Here is a 25993-nt window from a genome sequence, read left to right as displayed (position 1 = left end):
TTTTTATTCTATAGTTATGATTTTTGTAATTAAATTTCTCATTATTTTTAATTCCAAAAACTTAGATCATGGTTTTATCAGTGCCTTCTTGCTAAAGACTACCAGTATGACATCTGTAGTCAAAAAGAAAGAAATAGAATGAATTGTAGTTAATAAATATGACCAAAAACCATAAACAACAATGGATATTGGATACCTGGCTGGCTCAGTTGGTGGACCATGGGATTCTTGATCTTGGGGTTGTGAGTTTGAGCCCCATATTGGATGCAGAGATTACTTTTTAAAAATGAGTAAAAACTTTTAAAAATGTATATATTTATCTTATTTTAGAGATCATTCAAGTAGGGTGAGGGACAGAGGAAGAGAATCTTCAGTCAGACTCCCTGCTGAGTGCAGAGCTGGACCCAGGGTTGATCCCGTAACCCATGAGATCATGACCTGAACCAAAACCAGGTGTCAGACACTTAACTGAACCACCCAGGTGCCCCCGAAAATAAGTAAAATCTTTTTAAAATGGATTATATGAATGTGAAGGTGTTCAAAAGGCCCAGGATTTGGACTTGTGAGACTCCTATGGAAATTAATACATTTAAAAGCAGACATGTATTTAAAAAAAAAAAAAAGCAGATGTGTATACAGGCGAATTGGGAAAGTACACCCAAGGAAGACCCATGCCCAGAAAAGTCTTGAGAATACCTTAGGACTTCATGCTAGGCTGTTAGTGGAAGTCTTTCTGTGCATTGATCCAGCATGCAAAGAGTAGGTGACATGGCTGCATTTCAAATGCCCAAGTTTCAACAAAAGATCACAAAGGGGACGCCTGGTTCGTTCAGCAGATGAGCATCTGCCTTTGCCTTAGGAGTCCCAGGATCAAGTCCCACATTGAGCTTCCTGCATGGAGCCTGCTTCTACCTCTGCCTATGTCTCTGCCTCTCTCTGCGTCCATGAATAAATAAAATCTTAAAAAAAAATCACAAGGCATATAAAGAAAGTTGGAAACATCACCCAAACAAATCATAAATCTTCAGAAATCAACGCCAAGGAAACAGGCTTCAGAATTAGTAGACAAGGAATTTAAAATAATACTCATGGGGCACCTGCAGGCCTCAGTTGGTTAAGTGTCCCAACTCTTGATTTTGGCTCAGGGTCATGAGATCAAGCCCTATATCAGGCATGGAGTCTGCTTAAGATACGCTCTCCCCCTCTGCCCCTGCCCCCACTCATACATGCGCACACTTTAAGTAAAATTAAAAATACTCCTAAGGGTTTAAAAGGAAAATAATGTTAAGAAGAGAATAGATGAAAAATTTTGAGAATATCAAAGAGAAATGATTTTTAAAATAAAAATTGAGGGATGCCTGGGTGGCTCAGCGGTTGAGCATCTGTCTTCTGCTCAGGGCGTGATCCCGGAGTCCTGGAATTGAGTCCCACAGCAGGCTCCCTGCAAGAAGCCTGCTTCCCCCTCTGCCTATGTCTCTGCCTCTCTCTGTATGTGTCTCTCACGAATAAATAAATAAAATATTTTTTAAAAATTGAAAAAAGTCACTAGGGGGATCAAGAGCAGATTTGAACATGCAGAAGAAACAATCTCTGAACTCAAAAACAGGTCATTTGAAATTATAAGTCTGAAGAGCAGAGAAAAAAAAAATAAAGTAAGCCAAGGAACGTCTGGAATACCATTAAGCCAATTAATGTGCACATAATGAGAATCCCAGAGGGTGAAAAGGGAGATAAAGGGGCAGAGAAACAACAATGGTGGAATAACCTCCATTCTCTCTCTTCTCTGTTATTCCTATTATGCATATGTGTTCCACATTTTCCAAAGGCTCTTTTCTTTTTTCTTCATTCTTAATCTGTTCTTTAGATTGCATAATCTCTATCCATCTATAACTTCTTGTTGCTGATACTCTTTTTTTAAAATTTTTATTTATTTATGATAGTCACCCACACAGAGAGAGAGAGAGGCAGAGACACAGGCAGAGGAAGAAGCAGGCTCCATGCACCGGGAGGCCGACGTGGGATTCGATCCCAGGTCTCCAGGATCACTCCCTGGGCCAAAGGCAGGCGCTAAACCGCTGCGCCACCCAGGGATCCCGCTGATACTCTTTAATGTAAATATTATCATACCCTCCTTCTTTAAATATGGTTTCCCTTAGTTCTTTGAACATATTTAAAATGGCTGCCCTGAAGTCTTTGTTAAATCTGTCATCTAGACCATCTCACAGACAATTGTTTGCCTTTTGTAAGTTAATCCTGCCCATTTATTTACATGTTTTGTACATTTTTGGTTGAAAATTTGACATTCTAGATCATATACTTTTCAGGACTGTTGTTTTGTTTGTTTAGTGATTAGCTGAATGACATTTCGATGACATCTTTTTTTCTGCATGTGAGCCCCTGCCCTGTTGCTCTTCAGAGGGCACAGCCTTGGGCTTGCTTACAGTCACAATGGCTTGACTGTTTTCGACAGGGCTCTCATTGACTGTCTCTTTCTCTGATCACACTGATGGTGGGCTGCTTGCTTTATTAACAGTTCCCTGGGACATAAATTGCTCCAGAGCCTGACCCAATTTCATCCCTACCCCTTTGTAGAAGTAGTTTTTGAGGTCAGAGTTTGAGGTCTGTTCTAATCCCAAGAGGGCTTTCCTTATCTGTCTCTTTCCCTGGTTCTTTGGTAAACTAACTGGCCCACTTGTTTCATATATTGATCTCCTGCCTCCTCTAAGTGGCTTGCCATCAAAACTTTCATCATCTTTGAGTACCCTTAGTCTTGAACTTCCACACATTTGTTTAAAATAAGTTTAACCCCTTTGGAAAGAGCTTTGGAGCTATATGCTCTTAGGGCCCGCTTCTGCCTGTGAACAAAATCTTTGAGCCAGGGCTTGGGTGGCTCAGTTGGTTAAGCATCTGGCTTTGGCTCAGGTCATGATCCCAAGGTCTCTGCTACATGCTCAGTGAGGAGCCTGCTTCTCCCTCTCCCTCTGTCCCTTCCCCCACTCATGTTTGCTCTCTGTCAAAAAAATCTTAAAAAAAAAAATCCTTGAGCCACAGCTGTGGAATAATGGGTGGGAATGTTGGCCTGTCTTTCTCTGAATAATCCCCCCTCCTTTGAAAGATATTTTATTCATTCATTCATTCATTCATTCATTTAAGAGACAGCACATGAGCAAGGGGAGGGGCAGACGGACAAGCAGACTCCATGCTGAGTGGGACAGGTAGCCCAGTGAAGGGCCGGAACCTAAGACCCCAAGATCATGACCTGAGCTGAAGTCAGACACTAAACTGATTACCTGAGCCACCCAGATCCCCCTGAATAACTCCCTTTTATAAGAAAGACACTAGGTGTGGCTGGCAGCCTCTTGACTTGCCTCTGGGCATAGAACTTCTACCCTATAAATGAGCTAGGAGAGGGCAATTGGAACTCTAGTATTCTTTTTTTTTTTTTTTGGAACTCTAGTATTCTTAACATGCCATGTCTGAAGTGGAGTCTCCACCCCTATCATCAGCCAGGTGGAAATGAGCCTCTGCAATATGTAGCTGGGAGAGGATGGCAAATGCTGGTGCCTGCCCTCCCAGGAAGATAGATCCCTGGACTAGGAGCAGGGTTAGGGGAAGTCTTGTGTTCTTGGCTGCCTCTGTCTGGACTGGTGTTTCCATCATTGAAATGAGAGGGGCAGAAAGCAAGTTGTGGTTTCAATACCACAGACTCTCACTCCTCTTACTTAGGTTTTATTGAAAAAATGTTTGTTATATCCTATTCTACTTTCCAGAGCCTTAAAATAATTGAAATTTTAAAGTGACTCTTGACATTTATATTTGTTTTTCTGGGGAGAGAGTCCAAGAGCTAGATCATGCTGCCATTCCAGAGTAGTGATTTTTGCTTTTGATACTATGGTGAATGGAATTTTCTTAATTTCAGTTTTGGGTTTCCCATTACTAGTAAATAGCAATAAGTCAATTCTTAGATATTCTTCTATCCTATGGCCTTGCTATTCTAAGTCTTTTTCCCCCTTAGATTTAGTAGTTATTTTTATAATCAAGATTGTGTCATCTGAAAATAAGTTTTGCTTCTTTCTTTCTAATCTTTGTTCCTTTGAGTTTTCCTCCTTGCCTTGCATTAGCTAGGTGTTCCAGGACAATTTTAAATAGAAGTAGTGGAAGAGGGCACTTGTTTTGTTTCCAGTCTGAGGGGGAATGCATTCAGTATTACACCTTTAAGTAGGATATTATCTGTAAATTTGTCATATATTTCATCAGATTGAAGTTTCCTTCTAGATAACATTCGATGAGAATTTGTATAGTGAATGTATTTTGGATTTTTCTGTTTTTCTTTTTCCTCTGTGGAGAGTGTCATTACTTTTTCTTTAGTCTTTTATTATCTTTCATTGGTTTTCAGATGTTAAATCCACTCTTCCCTTCTTGGACAAACTCCACTTTGCCACAGTGTGTAAACCTTTATATGCATTGCCATATTTCATTTCCCAATGTTCTGTTAAAAGGTTTTATGTTTGTGAAGGTCATTCATCTAATTGTTGGTTCTTTCTGCTCTTTTTCAGTCTACCCAAAATCACTTCTGTTTCAGTGTTCTTTTTTCCCCTCCAGGTTTATTGAGGTATAATTGACAAAATGTATTTTAAATGTACATCAGTGATTTGATACAAGTATACAGTGTACAGTGTGAAAGGATTCCTGCCATTTTTTTCTTGTAATATCTTCGTCTAGATTTGATAAAATGATTTTTAATGTAGTTCCTCCTCTTTTATTAGTGCAGTACTGGTATTTCTTCATGAAAGTATGTTCGAATTCCACAGTGAGGCTATCTGGCCCATGGCTCTTCTTGGTGTGAAGATTTTTTTTTGTGTTCTGTGTGTGTGTGAAGATTTTTACCTACTACTTCAATTTCTTAACTTGATAGACCTATTCATATTTTCTGTCTTTATTTCTTCTTGAGTTGATTAATAGGTGTGAATATAGCTAGGAATTGTCCATTTCAAATAAATTTTCCAATCTTTTGGCATAAAATAGTTCATATGATTCCTTTATAGCTTTAAAAATCTCAGGTATGTTTGTAGGGTTTGTGATTTTTGTGGGGTTTATGTGGGGTTTTTTGTTTTTGGAGTGGGTATACTTGTTTGTTTTTCTATATTTATAATTTATGCCTTTTTCTTGGTTAGTGTGGCTTTAATTTTTTTTTAATTTTTTTTAAAGATTTTATTTATTTGTGACAGACACAGAGAAAGGGAGAGGCAGAGACAGGCAGAGGGAGAAGCAGGCTCCATGCAGGGAGCCTGACATGGGACTCAATTCTGGGTCTCCAGGATCATACCCCGGGCTGAAGGCGGCGCCAAACCCCTGGGCCATTGGGGCTGCCCTAGTGTGGCTTTAATTTTATCAGTTTTCTTGATCTTCTCAGAGAACCAATTTTTTGTTGATTTTCTCTATTGGTATTCTGGTATTGCTTTTCATTGATGTCTGCTTCTATATTTTTTCTTCTATATTTTTTTGCTTCTTAATATTTCGTTTTTTGAAAATTTTACTTTTAATGAGCTTTTTTCTAGTGTACTGAAGTTGAAACTTAGATCATTGATGTTTGATCTTTCTTCCTTTCTAATGTATTTAAAACTATAATTTTGACCCTAAAATTTTTGCATGCATTTTTTAAAGATTTATGTATGTATTCATGAGAGACAGAGAGAAGAGGCAGAGACTCAGGCAGAGAGAGCAGCAGACTCCATGCAGGGAGCCCGAAATGGGACTCAATCCCAGGTCTCCAGGATCACACCCTGGGCTGAAGGCGGTGCTAAACCACTGAGCCACCCGGGCTGCCCTATTCTTTGATTTTAATTCCTTTCTGTTCGTGTGTGGTTTGAATTATTTGATTTCTTCTAGGATCCAAAGCAAGTTTTTAGGGTTAAGTTCTTTTCCTTCCACATAGTTAACATCTTTTCCATGAAAATCACTTACTATTTTGGTAGAAACTTCTATCTTGTTTTCATCAGTGCTGTGCAGCCAGAGATCACCAGGAACACAGTTATAGTAGAACATAGTTGAGTTACTGCCTCCTTATAATGGAGATCAAACACCACGAGGAACCATGATGCATCCCAGTAGAGGGTAATAGGAAGGTGGACTTACTCTGTGATATGGGCTTACTTAGTTGGTTGGCAGGTGGAGGGAGTTTAAGAAATTAGGATTTTGACTAATGATATCATTAGATCTAAAAATGGGGCTAAAACTAATGATGAAAAAATGAAAATCATTTGTGCCAGAAGAGTGAAACATTTGGTAATATTTGTGGCTTCGGCAATTTCCTTGTATAATCCAATTACAGACAAGATAGTGGCCTCATGTTGGTCTTGTTCCATCACAGAGAGTGAACCTGTGTAATTTTGGTTTTCTGTTAAGATAGTTTATGTTCAACATCAGAACAACATAGCCTTGTTACAACAGACAGGCTCACAGTTAGCAACAGCTATCTAGTACTACCTGTCCAGCTCTCGCCTTTTTTTTTTTTTTAAGATTTTATTTATTTATTCATGCGAGACACAGAAGCAGAGACAGAGGCAGAAGGAGAAGCAGGCTCCCACCTGAGCAGGGAGTCTGATGTGGAACTTGATCCCAGGACCCCGGGATCATGACCTGAGCTAAAGGTAGATGCTTAACTGAATGAATCACCAGGCACCCCTCCAGCGAGTGGCTCAGATTATCAAGTGGCCACTGGGGACCACCACCAGGCCTAGCGAGCCCACCCTTGGATCCCTCTATTTGACCCAGGATGGACCCTGCCACCACAGGGAGACATCCAAAGATTTGGGGAAAGTGTCCCAAGAATGGGCCCCACTGGAACTGCAGTTGGGCACAGGGTGCCCTCCCTGGTCCTCCCTGCCCCCCTCTTCAGAAGGGGTAATTTCAGAATGCCCATCCCATGACCCTACCCCACGCAGGATTGCAGCCAGTTGAGGGGAATGCTCCCAGGCTTTCCTGGCCGTGATCCCAGCCTCAGGAGGGAGAACCTAGAAGAATTCTCAGGAGGCACCCCCAACAACCAGGCACCAGCTGAGAACGCAGCCAAACCCAGGGCACTCTTATCCAGTTACCTGCAAGGTCTCAAAGGAGTTCCCATGTGGGGAGGAGACCGCCGTGTGCCAGTCAGCCAGCCTATCCGGACAGTTCCTAGATGTCACACTCTTCTACAGGGGAGCCCATCGGGAGGGGGTGTGGTTGGGACGACATCTCTGCCAGCCTGCTGGAACTCTGCTTTGGTTTTGACGGTTGGATCCCGTCCCAGGCCCGCACAGCCGAGCTCCGGGGACAACGTAAAAGCAGCTGCATAAAAGTAGCCGCCAGGGGATCCCTGGGTGGCGCAGCGGTTTAGCGCCTGCCTTTGGCCCAGGGCGCGATCCTGGAGACCCGGGATCGAATCCCACGTCAGGCTCCCGGTGCATGGAGCCTGCTTCTCCCTCTGCCTGTGTCTCTGCCTCTCTCTGTGTGTGACTATCATAAATAAATAAAAATTTAAAAAGTAAAAAAAAGTAGCCGCCAGGTGGCGCAGTTCTACCATCATGGATGAACCTGAACCGCCACCCCCACCTCCACCCTCACCCCGCCAGGTGCCACCTTGCCTGGATCTCACTCCAATTGTGTATCTTGGCCCAGAGCGGCCAAGGAGTAGGCTGGTGGGCCCAGGGCACCGTCGTCAGAACTCCCGGGGTGGCCCGGGCTGCTCCCATTTAGTGCACTGGGGGGTATATAGCTCAGGAGTGGAGCATCTGACTGCAGAGTACAATTTAGATGCTTTCAGTAGATAGTCCCAGTGACTACACCCTATGTGAGACTGGCCCTCCACGGGCCTCCCGGGCCGTCTTTGCTCAGTCTCCCCAAGAGGACTTAAAAATATTTTTGAGAAACACATGTAGCATCGCAACCCAACACAGGAAGGCTGGTCCATGGCTCAGCTGGCTGCTGCCTGCCTTTACGAGTTAGAAACATCTTCCAGTGGCATATGTGATACATAGTGCTTACATGTGACCAAGGCTGGGCTTGGAACACTCTCCCTGGGCAACTGGGGCTGCTCACCTCCTCCAGACGGAGACAGAACAAGGAGGGGGAGGAGGAGGAGTGCATCCAACAGCTAGAGTTCAGTCCTGACCTCCCACAAAAGGACACAGAAACTTCGGGAGGTGCTCCCAATGACTGGGACCCAAGGGTGACAACACCTGAGTCCCCGGCATCCTTCACGGGTGTATTGTCCAGCCCAGGCCATTCACTGTGACCATTGTTTGGATGGGGATGTGGATACGTTTTCAGGAGACACAACCAGGGGGCTCCAATACCTGGGCAGATGCAGAACCACAGCCTGGTCCTGGGCACCCATCGGAGTCTCTCTGGCTAGTATGTGCTTGTCTCCATCACCAGAGAAGAGCTACAGAGGCTTACAGGGGTATATCCAACAATCGGGCACCATGTGGGACTGCAGGAGGACCCAGGGCAGTTTCCATGGGTCTCCCTGGCCAGCCAGGACCATGCCAGCCTTTAGAGGGGGATTTGGATGTTTTCAGGAGATTCCACGGACTACCAAGCTAAAGATGTCATCCCCAGGGTGCACTACCTGGCCAGACTTTTCCCTGCCACTGGAGGAATCCTTTATAAGCCAATTTGGTGGGCACCTCCTAAGATAGGACCCTATATAGGACAGCAGACACCCCTGAGGCACAGCCCCTAGACTACCCTCCCTGGCTTTGCTGCCTTTCCCTTCTGAAGGGAAACTTTATTTTCTAAGATTTTATTTATTTGAGAGATAAAGAGAGATCACACAAGGAGGGGTAAGGGCAGAGGGAAAAACAGATTCCCTGCTGAACAAGGAGCCTGACTTGGGGCTTGATCCCAGAACTCTGGGATCATGACCTGAGCCGAAGGCAGATGCTTAACCAACTAAGCCACCCAAGTGCCTCTGGAGGGAAACTTAAACATTTCTGAGAGGTGCATCCAGTGAAGAGACCCCAAGCAGGATGACAACTAGCCTGGGGTTCCCTCCTTGGGCCTCTCTGGTCCATCTCTTAATGGGGAGACTTAGAGAAAATTTCAAGAGGCACATCAAGCACCCAGGCCCCCTCTGGGACCTTATCTAGGCTCCTAGTGCCCTCCTGGGGGTTTCCAGCTTCCCAGGGTCATGCCTGCCACCCTAAGCTGGACTTAAACATTTTTTCTCGAGGTGTATCTGACAATCAGGGGGTGCATGCATCCAAATATGGGCTGCAGATCAGCCTAGGATGCCTTCTTGGCCATCATACTCCTTTAAGGGACCTGCATATGGCTGTCCTGACCAGAAGGGAAGTCACTTACTCTCAAGTCTAAACCACCAGTTTCATCCCAAAGTGTCCTTCCTCCATAAGAGACCCCAGAGCACACCAGGGCACGCTAGGCTTTCTGCCTGTTTCCTGGGAGCCCAGCAGCTCTAGCCGACTTATCCAAGGCCTCACTTCGGAACCTGGCTCCAATTCCACTCCCCAGTGGACATCCAGGATGTCCTAGTTTCCTTGCCCTCAGGGCCTGGCTCTCCCCCAAAACCAGGTCTGGAAAGGCCTGGGGTATGTCTGGTTCTCTGGGTCCATATCCAATGCAGGCCCACCCCTAGTAGCTTCTAGAGACAGCTGTGCCACAGCCTGAGTCGATGAAGGAGTGAAGTAGGAGTGGAAGGCAGGGTGGTGGGTGAGGTGGGGTGTGAAATGTCGTGGTCTCCTGTGAAGATTCAGGCTGGTAAGTGACTTCCGTGAAAGGCCTCAGGTCAGCAATAAGATAGCGTTTGCTAGGTCATAAGTTAAATACCCCCCCCCCCAAAAAAAAAACAAAACCCCACTCACACCTTGACTCAAGTCTTGGTAGTGGCATTTTAATGGCTTCCATTGGTGGCAACAGCAGCAGGAGGAGGAGAGGGAGAGTCTTCCTGCCCCCAGCATGTCTAGCCATGCTCTTTCCACTGGACCGAGGCCAGGAAAGTGCGGATTTCCATGGGCTCCAGCGTGATGGTGGTGGGGTCCAGCCGAGGGGGAGAGGGCTGGGCTGTAGGGCCTAGGGAGGTGCATGAGAGAAGTGAGGAGGGGTGCAAACTTCCTCTGCTTCATAGCCTCCTCATGCTCCTTCCTTCCCCTCGGCCTCCACAAAGCCATACATCCTCAAACCTGTACCCAGGGCCTTATTCCCACACGCATTTTAAACTGCCTCCCAGGCCCTGAATACCATCCCCAGGTCCCCAAATCTGTCCCCAGTGTCTGGCCATCTCCCTTACGGTCTCAAGCCTTAAAGGCCATCATGCCAATCCCAGGGGTGATGGGCACACTGGTCTCCACAGAACTAGATACCATGGAATTCCACCTCAAACTCCCAAGACCACCGCTAGTTTGCTTAGACCCACTTAAGACCCTTAATCCCAGGGATCCCTGGGTGGCACAGCGGTTTGGCGCCTGCCTTTGGCCCAGGGCGCGATCTGGAGACCCGGGATCGAATCCCACGTCGGGCTCCCGGTGCATGGAGCCTGCTTCTCCCTCTGCCTATGTCTCTGCCTCTCTCTCTCTCTCTGTGACTATCATAAATAAATAAAAATTAAAAAAAAAAAAAAAAGACCCTTAATCCCCTAGCCTGGATCTGAACACTACCTCAGACTCTAGAGCTCTATCCCTGGGTCCTGGCCAACATTCCCACGCCTCCCACACAGCCCCCTGCGCCTGGCTCCCAGGGCAGGCCCGCACCCGTGTTTGGTGTCCACTTGAGCCTGGAGGCGCTGGCCCGGGGCTGGTTGGCTGCCAGCGTGGTCTCCTGCAGGTACGTGATGGTGAAGGCGGAGAACAGGTCCTGTAGGCAGGGGATAGGCCTGGCTGAGTGGGGACAAAGCAGGGTTTCCCCCTCTCCCTTCTCTCTTTGCCTCCGTCTCCTCCCCTCCTCACCTTCAAATCCAAGGTCACCGGGGAGCTCAGGTTGCCAGAACCCTCCCCTACAGCGAACTGGTGCTCCAAGCGCAGCAGCAGCCTCGTCCGGTCCCAGCGGGCCAGTGTGAGCAGGTGTACGGAGGGAGGCAGCTCCCGGCGGAGCCCCGAGAACTGCAGGAAGGGGGCGGGGCTCAGGCGCGGCGGGGGCGTGGCTCAGGCGCAGGGGCGTGGCTTGGCCGGGGCGGGGCGGAGCCAGGCTGGGGGCGGGCCCGAGCCCGGAAGGGGCAGGACTGATCCGGCCCGAGACCCACGGACGGAGGGCGGGGATGAGGCTCAGGGGGCGGGGCGGGGCGGGCCCGAGCGTGGGGACTGGAGGTGGAGGGAGGGTGCGGCCCAGTGAGCCCGCCTCCAGGGGAGGAGGAAGTGCCGAGACCTGGTCCGGCGCGGCGCGATGGGACTGAGCCAGGCGAGGCGACATCGGGGCTGTGCTGAGGGGGTGGGACGAGCTTATGGCCTCCCCAGGACGCGTTAGGGGCGGGCGGAGTGGGTCTCCCTGGGACCAGGAAAACGCTCCGCGGTTCGCCGGGGTCCTAGCTGGTGGCCCCACCCCCCTCACCTGCTTGCGCGGGGCGACTCCCAGGTGGTAGGGGGCGCCGCCACCGGGGGCCAGCACCACCTGCGGGGCCAGCACCTCCTTCTCTGCTTGCAGCCGGTGCCCGGTGGCCGCGGTCTGAGCCTTGTCCAGCAGCACGAGGTGGCGCCCTCGCACCCACAGCCCCGACCCCTCCTCCAGCAGCGGCTCCCCCACGCCACGTCCATCGTCTTTCAGAAGCCTCCGGTGCACCTGTGGGGAGTGGCCAGGAGAGGGTAAGTGGTCCCTCTGGCCGATGTCTGGGCCAGAAATTGGGTACGGACTTGTGAACATTTCCAGGAAGAAACTAAAGAGTGAGAAGAAGAGATGCGGAGAAAGACCTGCAGGGGACTGCCCCAGGAAGCCGGGTCCAGCCTAGCAAGGGTCTAGGACAGAGGGAAGGAGGGATCTAACGGGATAGGGCAGGGCAGGCCCTGGACGAGCTGGGGAGCTGGGGAGGGACTGGAGAAAAGCCTGGAGTAAACTTTCCACATAGGAATGAAGGTCTCAGCTTTGTGGGGACTACCAGCAGGGAACAGAAGCCGGCTTTCAAGGTCCAATAGGAGGCCCCGGGTGGGAACTGACTTGGAGCTCTGGCCACTCACCATGAGCTCCACGGAGCCGTCCCTCAGGCTGCTGCCCCCCTGGGAGCGATCGGTCAGCACCGTCAGCTGCACGTGGCCATCCTGGGGGGGGTGGCAAGGGGAGAGTGAGGGGCCCCACAGCCAGCAGGGCACCACAGGGCATGGTGGAGCCCACGGAGGGCAGCTGAGAGATGCTAGGAATGAGTGTGACCCCCCACTCTGTGGAGGGATGCTAGGAAATGGGGAGCAGGACACGGGGGGGGGGGGGGGTGTTGTCAGTTACCCTGATGTAAATGCGGCTGTTGACCGGATAGTAGTTTCCTGCCACTGGCTCAGTCTGGTTCAGCTTCCAGGTGGGGCGATAGTCCCGCCTGGGGAGGGGTAGGCTTTGGTCAGGCCTGGGCTCCAGTCCTCCTTCCCTGACTTATCCATTCCTCACGCCCCCTTCACCCCCTCCCTCCCATGCTGCGAGGAGCAGCAGATGCTCCTTACACACCGCAGACCACCCTTGGCTGCCCCTAGGTGCCCCCACCTCCTTTCCAGGATCTCCCGGCCATTGCTGTCCGTGTAGAAAAGTCCTTTTGTCTCCAGCACAGTGTCAAAGCGGCTGATGACCTCCTTCCCCCAGCCGTCACTATACCCAAGGGGATGGCAAGATGGTGAGCTTTATCTACCAACTCTGCCCTTGCCCTCACGCCCCCAAATCCCAGCTGGTGCTGCTCACCCCACAGGTATTGGTCCCACCGTCCACTCCAGCTCCAGGTGCCGCTGCCCTGGATACAGACGGACCACCTGGGAACACCAGGCTGAGAAGTTCTGGTGCACTTCCTGCACCAAGGGTGTCTGTGGGCACATGGGGGTGGAGCACAAGTCTAAGCCCACACCTGAGCACCCCTGCAGATACCCATCTCTGCTATAAACCTCACACAGGCCTACATCCAGGTCAACCCGACCAATGGCATGGGAAGCTGCTCCCCCACCTGCCTACGTGTGATGCCCACACTTGCCATGTCAAATGTTGCCACATAATTCTTGACTGTAGCATCTATGCTTGCTGCCCACCATTACCCTAACTTCCCTTCTGAGAAGAGGATTCTAGCTTGGCAAGTGGCTACCTGGAATAAAGACTATATTGTCCTGTCTTCCCCGAGGCTAGATCAATAGCTGTGTGAGCATGGTTTGCTCAATGGAAAATGATCAAAAAGGTGTACAAAACGTTCCCCAGGGATCCCTGGGTGGCGCAGCGGTTTGGCGCCTGCCTTTGGCCCAGGGCGTGATCCTGGAGACCCGGGATCGAATCCCACATCAGGCTCCCGGTGCATGGAGCCTGCTTCTCCCTCTGCCTGTGTCTCTGCCTCTCTCTCTCTCTCTCTGTGACTATCATAAATAAATAAAAATTAAAAAAAAAAAAAGAAACTCATTGTTTTGGGAAAAAAAAAAAAAAAAAAACGTTCCCCACCTCTTTCCCTCTCCCCCTGACTCAGATCCAAACATGATGGCTGGAGCTTGCGCAGCCATCTTGGGCCATGAGTTAGAAGCTGAATGTTAAAAAAAAAAAAAAGAGAGACTGAGAGAAGCTGAATGTTGAGGAAGGCAAAACAATGAAATAGAAGAGACTCTGAAATCACTCCACCTGCCCTGGATGGCCCAGCCAGACTTTCTGTTAGATGGAAAGCAATGTCTATCTTGTCTTAGGCATGATTAATTTTCACAGCTGTTACTGCAGGCAAAACTATCTTTTTTTTTTTTTTTTTTTTTTTTTTCAGGCAAAACTATCTTAATGCAATGACCCACATATGCAGAAGTTCACCTCAAGGGGAATCATGTCAGATGTGAAACTTGCAAAAAAAAAAAAAAAAGATGTGAAACTTGCCATTACCTGCCCCACCCCGACCCTAAGAGGAAATGTCAATGAGAGGTCCCAAGAAACCCCAAAAGGGTGAGCTCCTATTCCCAGCCAGATGTACCCTCAGATATTGTAAATGAGAATCACCCAAGTCCTATCCAAGTATGAACTCTCAAGTATCCACCTCAGATATAATCCCCTCCTCCCACAGATCCTTGGTGAACTCTTCAAGCAGCTATACCTGGTTCTCCCCATTCATGGACCATGTGGGAACACCTCACCCCCAGTTTCAAAAGCTAAGTATAATCCTGACACCCACAGCAGATGTGAAAAGCCTTCATACTTGCTCCCAAGGCCTGACTGTTACTCAAGCAGCCATGAATACCAGCCCAGTGTGAAAATCCTTAATATTCTCCTCAGATCTTAGCCCTCTTATCTGATGGAGATGTAAACCTGACTGGACATGACTCACCACCCTCCTAGGCTCCACACCTCTCCCACAACTCCCCCCACACCCACTCATCATACAAGGCTCCAGACCTTCACCACGCGGGTTTGAGCCCAGTGGCTCACGATCAGTGGTTCCTGGCGGTTGGGTCTGAAGATGTAGGCACCTGAGACCTGGGTACTTAGGTTGTTGCCTACACTGGCATTGTACCTGGGGCCGGAACAGGTGAGAGTCAGGTAAGCTCTACTTACACCCCCTCCCTGGCCTGACAGTCCCCCACTCACCAGTAAAAGGCTTGGCGAACCGGCAACAGGAGGTTCTGTTCCAGGTTTTCCAACTCCACCAGGAATCCTGTGTCAGGGTCAAACCTAGCCCGGATGTACTGGGTAGAAAAAGGCAGACATGTTAATAACCATCATCTCAGCCAAGGATAGCTTCATCCTTCCTGGGGCTCAGGAGAAAACCCAGAAGCTACCTCCCCTCCTCTCTCTCTCTCCCTCTCTCTCTCTCCTCACACCTGGCCCTACTGACAAATCATAATAGCTCTACCTTCCACCTTCTCAATCTGATCACTTCTCACCATTTCCACCGCCTTCTGGGACAAGCACAGCCCACCCCTTCCAGGCTCGCTCCTCCAGTCAATTCCACCCCCCACGGCCACCAGAGGGTGCCAGTGACACCCTAAGTACCACCCTAAACTGTCCGCTTGCCGGTTTGAAGAATCCTAGTGCCGGTTTGAAGAATCCTAGTGCCTTAACCCGTAACCCGGGAGACTTCTACGGGCCCACGGAAACACGTAAATTTTAATTTATTTTAGAATCAGAAGAAAACTTAAATGTAATAATAATGAATATATTATAATGAAGACTGCCTGGTTAATTCTCGTCTTTTACACTCACCTGCTCATGAAATACAATTTTTAACTTTTTTTTTAAGTGGAAAAAAGGGACCTACAAAGGCAAAAGTGCTAGGGCCCATTACAGTCTTAATGCAGCCCTGTTCCTGACATGGCTCCTTCGAAGTAACAGCTGACGTCTTTCCCTTGGTCCTCAAGTCCTGCAGAGTCTGACCTGTCACCTAACACCTGCCCTTTCAGCCCCGGTGGGCTCCTGGAACATTCAACACCCTTCTGCCTGAGGGCTTTTGTCTCTGCTGCTCCATGCCTGCCTGGATTCTTCTTCACCCAAGTGGCCACCTGGCTCCCTCCCTCAAGTCTCTGACCTGCTTCATTTAATTTGCAAACCCCTACCACCATCAGCCCTTACATAACTGTCCAATGTCACCCACTGTCCTCACAGTCCAGGAAAAGACAGTGAGGCCCAAAGGGAGGTGGTCACTCACCAGAAGACACATTAACAGGAGACTGGTGACTAGGCCACAAACCCAAGACCCCCTGATCCAGAGTCCATGCAGCTCACCACACCTCAAATTTGTCACGGGGGAAGGGAAGGGGATCTGAACGGAGTCTCACCTCATTTTGGATGTCCAAGACACGGGACCAGGACTTCTGGGATCTCGGCTGGCGGCTGTGGGCATGGGGTCTCCGGCCAGGCACCTGGGTTACTGAGTAGATGCTGAAGCCCAGGGCAGGCACTGAAGCTGAGAAAAGCAGCTCCAAACCGTCTGAGCTAGGAAGTATCACCACCTCGGGGAAAAGGGGGGTAAAACTGAGTCAAGAGGCTGTGAGCACACATAGTGAGCTGTATCTAAGGGGACAGGTCAAACTCCAGGAGGGAAAGGAGCCCCGGATGGGGAGGAGAAATGTAGGTGTTGCCCAGGAAGGATGGGGTGTCAAATTCTGAGTTAAAAATTACAGAGAAAATAAATAAATAAATAAATAAATAAATAAATATTACAGAGAAGATTCATGAAGTGGAGCGGGGTGGTGGAAATCACTTGGAGAGTGCAGAGGCTATGGGAGAAGGGGAAGTGAGGGAGTAAGTGAGGAAGGAGATCCTTGAAGCAGAGGAATGAGGGAAAGGCAGATTCTCGGGGGAGGAGGAGATTCATAGGTAGAAGTCTTCTAGGATGAGGGAAATAAGGTAAACAAATTTTTTAAATTGGGGGCAACTGGTTGGATCAGTTGGATCAGTTGGTAGAGCATGTGACTCAAACTCGGTGTTGTACGTGGAAACCCCACATTGGACATTGGAGATTACTTTAAAAAATAAACTCTTTATTTTTTTTTATTTTTTTTTAAATTTATTTATGATAGTCATACAGAGAGAGAGAGAGAGAGAGAGGCAGAGACACAGGCAGAGGGAGAAGCAGGCTCCATGCACCGGGAGCCCGACGTGGGATTCGATCCCGGGTCTCCAGGATCGCGCCCTGGGCCAAAGGCAGGCGCCAAACCGCTGCGCCACCCAGGGATCCCAAAAATAAACTCTTTAAAAATACAATCTTTCGGAGCACCTGGGTGGCTCAGTTGGTTAAGCATCTGCATTCCACTCAGGCCATGATCTCAGGGCCCTAGGATCAAGCCCCATATCTGGCTTCCTGCTCAGCAGGGAGCCTGCTTCTCTGTCTCTCCCCCTGCTCGTGCTTTCTCTCTTTCTCTCTAAAATAAATAAAATCTTTAAAAAATAAAATAAAATCCTAAAAAAAATTCCTGAGGAGACATTAAAAAGGGAGTGATTGCCCGAGAGGCTGGGGGGTGGGGGGTGGGGATAGGGGATGTTTCCAAGGATATATAATGTTAAGGGACAGAAAAAGAAAAGGTACTGGGCACAAGGTATTGATGGAGTGCGAAATACTTATGAAAAAGAATTACCCAAAAGAGGGAGGTATCTATGGGAGGAGGTATCCATAGAGGGAGATGTATCTACAAGGTGGGGTCGGGTGGGGCAGCGGAGAAATGCCCAGGGGGAGGTGTCCAAGGCAGGAGATAATCATGGGGGGGGGGTATTCATAGAAGTATTTGTCTAAAGAGCTTACATCGCTGGGCACAATCGTGCCATTCGGGTCCCTCACGTCAAAAACGCGTTCGCTGACCGGCAGCCGCACCATCCAATCCACTTTCCGCCCCAAGGGGTTATAAATGGTTACTTGGAACTGGTGTGGGAGGGTCAGATTGGGGATGGGTCACAGTAGGCCTTCGCGAAACCCACCCCCCACACGCAGCAATGTCCTTGGGTGACCCAAGCCCCCATGGAGTGCTGTGGTCTCTGTCCTACCACAGCCTCACTGCCCTCCAAGTGATCGCGCCGCAGACGGATCCTCCAAGCCAATTCCACACCCGGCAGGTACCTCGAGAGCCCCTCACCCGGAGCTCCGCCTCCTCCAGACCCCCCTCCTCCCCACCCCAACCTCACCCCCCTGCATCCCGGCCCCGCCCCCCCGCCCGGAGGCCAGCTCACACTCTTTGCCGTCTGGGTGAGCGGACAGACACTGATGTTGAGGTCGCGGCAGTACGTGAAGTCCTCCTTGGAGCCGCTGAGCCGCGCCAGCGAATTGCTCAGGAGAACCTGTGGCAGGGAGCGTGCAGGTCGGCGGGCCAGCGCTGGGGGCCGCCCAGGTCTCCTCTGGGTCCCTTCTCGGGCCCCGCCCCTTGCATGGCCCCGCCCCTCGCACCAGGCCCCGCCCAGTAAGGCAACTCTAGACTCCACCCCAAGTCCTTGGCCACGCCTCTCCCGGTCTCCTCCCCTTGGTCCTATACCCGCCTCTCCCAGGCCCCGCCCCTCCGCCCCACGCCGCGCACCTCGCAGGGCCCCCAGCCGGCCGCGAGCTGGCGCGCGTAGTCGTTGGCCACGTGCTGCCGGGAGGTGCCGCTGACCGCGTCGTGGTGCTGGAGCACGGCCATCGCTTCATCTGCAGGCAGACGGTGAGCCGGGTGGGGGCTCTGCAGGACTCTCAGCCCAGACCCCAAGGAGACGGGAAAGGTCACATGGGGAAGGGCAGGGTCCCCAGGAGCTTTATGAAGGGACAGGTGCCCGAGGGTGTGGTGTCGGGCTTCAGACGCTCCCGTTCCCTCACCGACTCCAACACCTACTGAGGGGTGCACTGTCTCCTGAGCCATAGGGTCCCACGTTGGCCGCCGGACCCGCCAGTGCCTCCAGCTGGTTGCACACCTGGGGGACAGAAGGGGTGTGGTGGGGCCCTGCATCTGTTGGGACCCCTGGGTGCCCCCTTGAGCCCAGCGCCCACTCACCTGCAGAAAGTTGTAGCTGAGGCGCTCGTAGCGTTTGAGGGCCGGCCGGCTGGAGAAGTAACCAGTCCAGAACTTGTGAGGGCCGTCAGCGTAGGGAAAGAAGTCGTCCTGTTTTACAGACCTGCAGCGGCAGAGTCCTTGAGGCCAGGGTCATGACCCAAAGGGCATGCCAACACCCCCAAGCTCCCGTTTCCCCCCCGCCCCCCAAATACCAGGTGAGGTTGGCCTTGTTCAGCTCCCAGAGGTAACAGGCTGGAGTAGAGTAGAGAACATTGATGCGGCTCCCATTGGCCTGCTGCTGGGGGGAGGTGTCCTTGTGAGCCCTCAGGAGTCCACACCTTCCCAGGGGGCCCACAGGTGTGCACAGACATCCTCACACACGTGCACACCTTCACACATGCAGTGTGTTCATTCTCTTCGTACACGTTTTGAGTGCAAACCAAGGGCCAAGTAGTTATGCAGTAGGTGCTCATTAAACAGTTGAGTGAATGAAGGGAAGTGAGTAGGACTATATGCCCTTATGTGCATACACATGTCTACCCCTGCACACACAATCACATACAGTTAAACACACACACAGAGGATTCACTCAGCAAACAATCACTTGATTCTTCAATATACTCAGGATTTCGGACAATCTAGAAGCAGAGGCCAGCTCCACTCTTGTAGAATCCACAGCCAAGTGGGGGAAAGTTATTGAACAGATAGTTTGTTACAATCATCCTGGATGTGGCCTCACAGATATTTGTGGGGAACTTGTGTACACAGAGGAAAGGCCAAGAGCTCCACCTGCGTTTGGTGAAGCCTTCCTGGAGGAGGCAACATTGCAGCTTATGTGTTACAGGAAAAGCAGAAGGTTTTCAGCACCAAATAATAGTAATAAGCAACAACCGTAATGCGTGTTATTTACCTGGCCCTGTTCTATCGATCTGTATAAACGAACTCATTAAACCCTAAAAGCCTCATCAGTTGGGAGCCACCACTATGCCCATTTTCTAGACAAGAAAACTAAGGTAGAATGCTTAAGATGTCTCAAGGTCACAGAGCCAGTAAGTGGCAAGCTACAGATTTGAAGTAAGGGGTCCATTTCCAATAGAATGGAGTGGGCCGAGGAGAGGTCAGGGGCAGGAAAAAAGCCAATGGCAGCCCAGGAACATGATCTTTACAGGAGTGATCAAGGCCTCCAGGGCCCCTCAGGGGCATGGGAAGGACTGGGAAATGTCTTTTGGAAGGCCCTTGGTGATGTTCCTGAGAGTGTTTTTGATGAAACAGCAGGGCAGGGAGCAAGTGGAAGGTGAGACCATGGAGACTGCCAGTAGACAACCCTGAGGATGGACTGATGGGAAGGAACATTTCATACGTGAGCTCCAAGGATGCCTGAGTCCTGATTCCCAGAACCTGTCAGGTTACATGGCAAATGGAAATTAAGGTTGCAAATGGAGCTAAGGTTGCTGATCAGCTGGCCCTAAAATGGATTATCCTGGATGATGGTTAGGGCCCAATGGCATCATAGGTCTTTAAAAGTGGAAGAGGGAGAAGGCTCCTGGGTGGCTCAGTCGATTAAGCATCCGACTCTTGATTTCAGCTCAGGTCATGATTTCAGGGTTTTGAGATTGAGCCCCACATCTAAGCTAAGCGTGGAGCCTGCTTGAGATTCTCTCTCTCCCTCTGCCCCTCCCCACTCTGCTCACATGCACACTCTCTAAATTAATCAATAATTAAAAAAAAAACAAACAACTGGGCAGCCGGGGTGGCTCTGAGGTTTAGCGCTGCCTTCAGTCCAGGGCGTGATCTTGGAGACCTGGGATTGAGTCCCGCATCGGGCTCCCTGCATGGAACCTGCTTCCCCCTCTGCCTATGTCTCTGCCTCTCTCTGTCTCTGTGTCTCTTATGAATAAAAAAAAAAAAAAAAAAAACCCGAGGGGGATCCGTGGGTGGCTCAGTGGCTTAGCACCTGCCTTCAGCCAAGGGCGTGATCCTGGAGACCCGGGATCGAGTCCCACGTTGGGCTCCCTGCATGGAGCCTGCTTCTTCTCCCTCTGCCTGGTCTCTGCCTCTCTCTGTCTCTCTCATGAATAAATAAATAAAATCTTAAAAAAAAAAAAAAAACTGGGAGAGAGAGTGAAAGAAAGAAAGAGATGTGAGGGATCCCTGGGTGGTGCAGCGGTTTAGCGCCTGCCTTTGGCCCAGGGCGCGATCCTGGAGACCTGGGATCGAGTACCACGTCGGGCTCCCAGTGCATGGAGCCTGCTTATCCCTCTGCCTATGTCTCTGCCTCTCTCTCTCTCTGTGACTATCATAAATAAATAAAATTAAAAAAAAAAAAGAGATGTGATGACAGATGCAGGGGCAGAAAGCTGCTGTGTGACTGGCAAAAATGGGGGAGAGGGGCATGAGCCAAGGAATGTGGGCAGCTTCTAGAAGTTGGAGAAGGCAAGAGAACTCTCCTCAAGAGCTTCCAGAAGGAACCCAGGCCTGCTGACATCTTGATTTTTAACCCAGTGAAATTTTTTAATCCCATGATCCTGGGGTCCTAGGATTGAATCCCACATCAGGCTCCCCACGGGGAGCCTGCTTATCCCTCGGTCTGTGTCTCTGCCTCTCTCTGTGTGTCTCTAATGAATAAAAATAAAATATTTAAATAAACAAAAAACTGTAAGAGAATATATTTCTGTTGTTTTCAGCCACCGCATTTGTTGGTAATTTGTTATAGTGGCAAGAGAAAACTATGAGAGCACCCACTGCTGTGCATAGGACCCAAGGCCAGGGACATAAGCACACTCATACACACGAGATGTTACGTTTACCTGAGCGTTGACCAGCTGGATGAGCCGGTCAAGGTTCTTGAACCACATGTTGGCATTCTCGTATTGGAAGTCTGAGCCCATGGTCATTATGGTGTGGTTTGTGCGGTAATGCTCGCTCTGCAGGTAAAATGAAGACTTCCTTGGGCCAGGGTGTCCTGTACAGCTGTGTACAGCTGTGTCTTGGTATACCCGTGGGTGTGGGGCACCTGAGTGGCTCGGTCAGTTAAGCATCTGACTCTTGGTTTTGGCTCAGGTCATGATCTCAGGTCCTGGGATCAAGCCCCACATTGGGCTCTGCAGCCAGCTGGGAGTCAGCTTGAGGATTCTCTCTCTCCCTGCTCGTGTGCACTCACTGTCTCTCAAATAAATAAATAAAATCTTTAAAAGATAATAATAAAATAAATAAATAAAATCTTTTAGAAAAAAGTATGGGTACACATAGAGGAGCAGAGGGGGAAGTGAAAGTGGGTCATGTGGGAGCATAGGGACACGGGTGAAAATAGCCACAAGCTGTTGAGTAACTTCTCTTGGGCCCACCACACAGATGAGGGCACTGAGGCACTGTGCCATGTCTCATGACCTTCGTGAGCATCTGGGGCAGCAAAGGTGTCTGCAATCTTTTAATTAGAAATGCACACAAATCTGGGAGGGGAGCTTGGTGGTGAATAGAATGCTACCTTCCTCTGAGGGTCCTGAGGAGGTCTTAAGGAATGCCCGGGCTGTGCAAAGGGCCCAGTGCATTATGAACACCAGTCTTGGGGGCTCTTCACAGTAGGGTTACCTGGGCAGTGGCCAACTGCAGGAAGTAATTGACCAGCTCCTTGGCATTGTACTCGGGACTGCGTGGGTCCTCCACAAAGGGCTTGTCAGCACACAGCGTGTCCCAGCACAGTTTCTCCGGTGGGTTGTACATATTGGGGAGCACACCTGCATGCCACACCAGGCTCAGTGCCCCAGACCTGCTCTGGGGTCAAAGCCTCCCATGCCCACCCCCCGGAGAAGAGACCTCAGAATTTGCAGGGACCAGTCCAAAGTGCAAATGCTGGGTCCTTGTTTGTAAATTATTAAGAGTTTCAGGACAATGACAATAAAGTATAAAACCAAACCCAGGGCCCTGTCAGAGAGGTCCCAGGTCCCGTGCCCCTGGGGCCAGCCCTGCCCCCACCCCACCCCCTTACTGGTAAAGAGGTCGGCCACTGGGGGCTTCAGGCTGGCGCTAGCCCGCCAAACCTGCTCCATTTGTAGCTTCTCCTGCCGCACACTCTTATCTTGATAATCCAGCCGCCCGAAGAAGAAGCCATCAAAGCCCATCTGGAGGTGGGGAGGGATGAGGACTGGGATCAGAGGGCAGGAGAGCGTGTCCAGTCCTCTCACCACAAACCACAGCCCCCTCAGCATGGGAGTGGTGGGTCAGAGCACAGGTAGGAAAACCAGGTCTGAAATCAAGAAGTGTTCTAGTTCATTTTGAAACTTGGGGAAGGGTCAGATCACATGGTGGGAGAGCCAGGAGGAGCGGGTCCAACGGGAGAACAGATGTTCACCTTCCCCAGCTCGGAGAGGGGCCTGACTAAGACTTTCCCACTTAAGCACCCTCAGAATGGAAGGGATCGGGGAATGGAAAGGGGACAGGGTCATGGCAAAGATTTTGAAGCCAGGGGAAAATCAGGGCAGGCCTCTACCTGACACCTGGCTTGGAGAGGAGCCAGGATCATAGCAAATGAATTGAGGCCCAGGAGGAGCCAGCTGGAGCGGGTCAGCCTGGGCTGAGGCAGAGCAGAGAGGCTGGGGGGTGGGGGGTGGGGGCAGTAAATGGGATTCACAGCTTACCCAAGGGGCAGGGCCTCAAGGGGCCAGAGGGCCAGAGGGCCAGGGGACACGGCCCCATCCAGGTGAGCTTGAAGGGAAGGGCGGGGCATGAGTGGCCAAGGGAGGAGTCAGAGCTAACGGAGTAAGGTTGGGAAATCACCTGTGCAAACAGCGAGGCCTGCTCCCGAGAGTGACCGAAGGGGTCAATGTGCCAAGCCACACGGGGGCGCCCATCTTTGCCAAAGGTGTCTTCCAGAAAGCGCAACCCGAGCGTCATCTGGTCTATGATGGCTCCGTAGTGGGTGGCTGCCTCATCGTTCATCACCCAGCCACCATTGGCAAACTCCAGGCGTCCTGTGCCGGGAAGGGCAAAGTCTAGGTCCATTGGAAGGGCCAGGACTGGGGCCAGGAGTGGCAATGCAAGGGATAAGAAGACACGCCTGCAAACCTAGGCCTCGAGGGGGGAAGAGGGGTCACTCCCGGGCCAATGTAGCCAGACATGGAACAGAGGGCCCCCTGAGGATCCCCTGGAGGTGGGGCCTTGTAGGATGCATAGGAGTTCTACACATAAAGGGAAATTCCAGGCAGGTGGAGCCACATGCACATAAAGGATGCACAGGACATGATAAAAATCTTAGAAGCTAGAGTGTCAGAAACAGTTGAGCTAGGCTTCCTCTTTTCACTTCCTTAGGACAGGCTCACCCTGGCGCACCAGGTTCCGCACGACTTCCTGTGTTGCATTTGTCTGCTGCTGCCACCAACGGGAGAAGAAGGCAATCTCCACATAGATGAATCGGCGGGTGGGCTCCATCAGCAGGGACAAGATGACTGAATCTAGGATGTACTGCACACCTGCATGCTGGACATCATTCTGGACTGTGGGCACGGGGGTTGGTAGTCAGAGACAAACGAGCCAAGGAGCAACATTCTCAGACACAGGAGTTTAAGCTGGGCAATGTCCCCACCCTAATGTCCAGGACCCAGAAAAGATCTGAAGGGCTCAAAGGGGCCACGGAGTCCCGGGAGCAAATCCCCATGCTCTACTCACTGCCATAAAAGTACTGGTCCACAGTCTTGAGCCAGCCCACATCATCATGTGTGTGGGCCACCAGGTGCACGTTGAGCATATCCGGTTGTACTACAGGGCATGTCTGCACAGGGACCCCAAACACACCCGTCCTGTCAGTTACCCCAAGGTTAAGAGGCAGTTGGGGGTAGGGGTGGGGCTGGGAGCACAAGGTAAATCTAGAGGTGAATGACAGACAAATGGGGCCAGGCCCTTCCAGAGAGGACACACACAGAGTTGAGCATACAGATACAACTCCCACTTGACACAACCCGTCAGGGCAGCTCTCACTGGGAAAATGGTAATAGTAGTAGCTAATTTTTATTAAGCATTTGCCAATAGCAAGCAGCCACCCTGGGGGAAAAGGGGTTGGGCAATATTATCTCATTTTCGGATGAGAGCACTGAGGATCAGAAAGTAATTAAGTGACTTGCCCCAAGTCATGCAGCCAGGGAGTCAGACTGGAACTCCAGACAGACTGGAAGTCCGGGCAGGCTGACTCGAGTCCCAACTCTCAAGCAATCCCCGCTCCCCCCGCCCTCACACACACACCTATGTCCAATCACACAGTTCAGTGCATGCAAAGTCCAGGCAAGCCGACGCACAGAAGCACGGAGGCAGGTACAGAGCCCTATTCTCAGATTTACACAGCCAGACCTTTCAACGACGCAAAGCATGCCTTCGGATCACACTGTCCTATTACCAACCATTCCCTGGGCGCCGCAGAACAAACCCACCCATGCCTCTGGACCCTACTCGGGGCTTTCCTCCAGCTTGTGGACATTTCCGCTCGCGGGCCGCTCTCACCTCGTATCCCGCTGCCCGAGCGCCGGGCGCCGCCACCAACAACAAAAAGAGGAAGGAGAGAGGCGGGAGCGGTGGCTGCAGCGCGCGGGAGCTCGTCCCGGGCCCTGCCGAGCCCCGGCCGCCACCGCCAGCGCGGACCCCCGAAGGCCGCGCGTCGGCGCCCATGGCTCCGCCGCCGCCGCCACCGCAGCAGCCTCCAGGGGCTTCCCGGGGCAGGGAAAGGCAGGGCAGAGGCCCCGCCCCCAGAGCCCGACCTAGCCAATGGGTGCTGGCGGGGGCGGGGCTAGGACGGCCTGGCGAGTCACGGGACCGAGGCCTCCGCTCCCGCTAGCCCCAGGGGACACTAGGGGTGTAGGGAGGCGTTGGGCGTGTCCCACCCTCGGGGGAGCCTTTAGTGTCTCACCGCCTCCGAATGGACTCGGAGTGTCCCTTTGTCCCCGCGGACGCGGAGGCTTCAGATTTTCCTATGGGTGTAAGTTTGCTTGGGAGGTGGGAGTGTGTGCGTGGGATCCAAGCATGTCCCGTTGATCTTCAGGGCTAGGGTCTTGGAGGGACCTGGCTTGGCTAGAGGCAGGGGCTGATGGTGGTCCTGTTCTGTCCTGTGAGGATTATGCATAGAAGAACTGTCTTTGGGGTACTGAGAATGGGAAGTGCCCAGCTTGATTGGAAAAAATACCCCTGGGTACTCAGGTGAGGAGTGACACATGGGGGAGGACTCAGCCTTCCAGGCTTTTCCCAACCCCTATTAGTCCATCCAGTTCAGATATTACACGATTAGTCTGATAAGAAAATCAAAGCCCACATTCCTCAGGTTAGCAGAGCTCATCTGCTGAGTTGCCAGAGGACAGGGATCACTGTCCTGTCTCTGGCAGCTGACTTAAGTCACAAGGCTTGTGAAATAAGCAAGTGAACGACCAGAAGGCTCCAGG

At 50.9% G+C, this 25993-nt stretch overlaps 1 protein-coding gene and 1 long non-coding RNA gene across 3 annotated transcripts; one reads left to right on the top strand and one right to left on the bottom strand.

Annotated features, from left to right (window-relative positions):
- Positions 1–9868: 9868 nt before the first annotated feature.
- MAN2B1 (mannosidase alpha class 2B member 1) lies at positions 9869–25244 on the bottom strand. 2 transcript variants are annotated; one of them, XM_038567165.1, is made up of 24 exons: positions 25065–25244; positions 24240–24342; positions 23894–24067; positions 23352–23545; positions 22564–22696; positions 22167–22312; positions 21386–21502; positions 18791–18876; positions 18579–18699; positions 18420–18498; positions 18129–18238; positions 17788–17895; positions 17366–17482; positions 15903–16076; positions 14716–14813; positions 14524–14641; positions 12862–12980; positions 12670–12771; positions 12421–12508; positions 12159–12239; positions 11539–11766; positions 10941–11093; positions 10746–10848; positions 9869–10068 (listed from the first exon to the last, which is right to left on the bottom strand). In XM_038567165.1, exons 1-24 carry the CDS (start codon positions 25227–25229, stop codon positions 9959–9961), a joined length of 3027 nt encoding a protein of 1008 aa, XP_038423093.1. In that variant the 5' UTR covers positions 25230–25244; the 3' UTR covers positions 9869–9958. The 2 variants fall into 2 exon arrangements, with proteins under 2 accessions (XP_038423093.1, XP_038423094.1); XM_038567166.1 differs by having other exon boundaries at positions 18791–18873; positions 25065–25229.
- LOC119864736 lies at positions 11293–15296 on the top strand. Its single transcript, XR_005375087.1, has 2 exons — positions 11293–11789; positions 13904–15296. It is a non-coding gene; the product is annotated as an uncharacterized LOC119864736 (long non-coding RNA).
- Positions 25245–25993: the final 749 nt, after the last annotated feature.

This window comes from Canis lupus, chromosome 20 (assembly GCF_011100685.1).
Source record: "Canis lupus familiaris isolate Mischka breed German Shepherd chromosome 20, alternate assembly UU_Cfam_GSD_1.0, whole genome shotgun sequence".
In the NCBI taxonomy this organism is placed as follows: Eukaryota; Metazoa; Chordata; class Mammalia; order Carnivora; family Canidae; genus Canis; species Canis lupus.
This window is presented reverse-complemented; position numbering and strand designations above follow the sequence as displayed.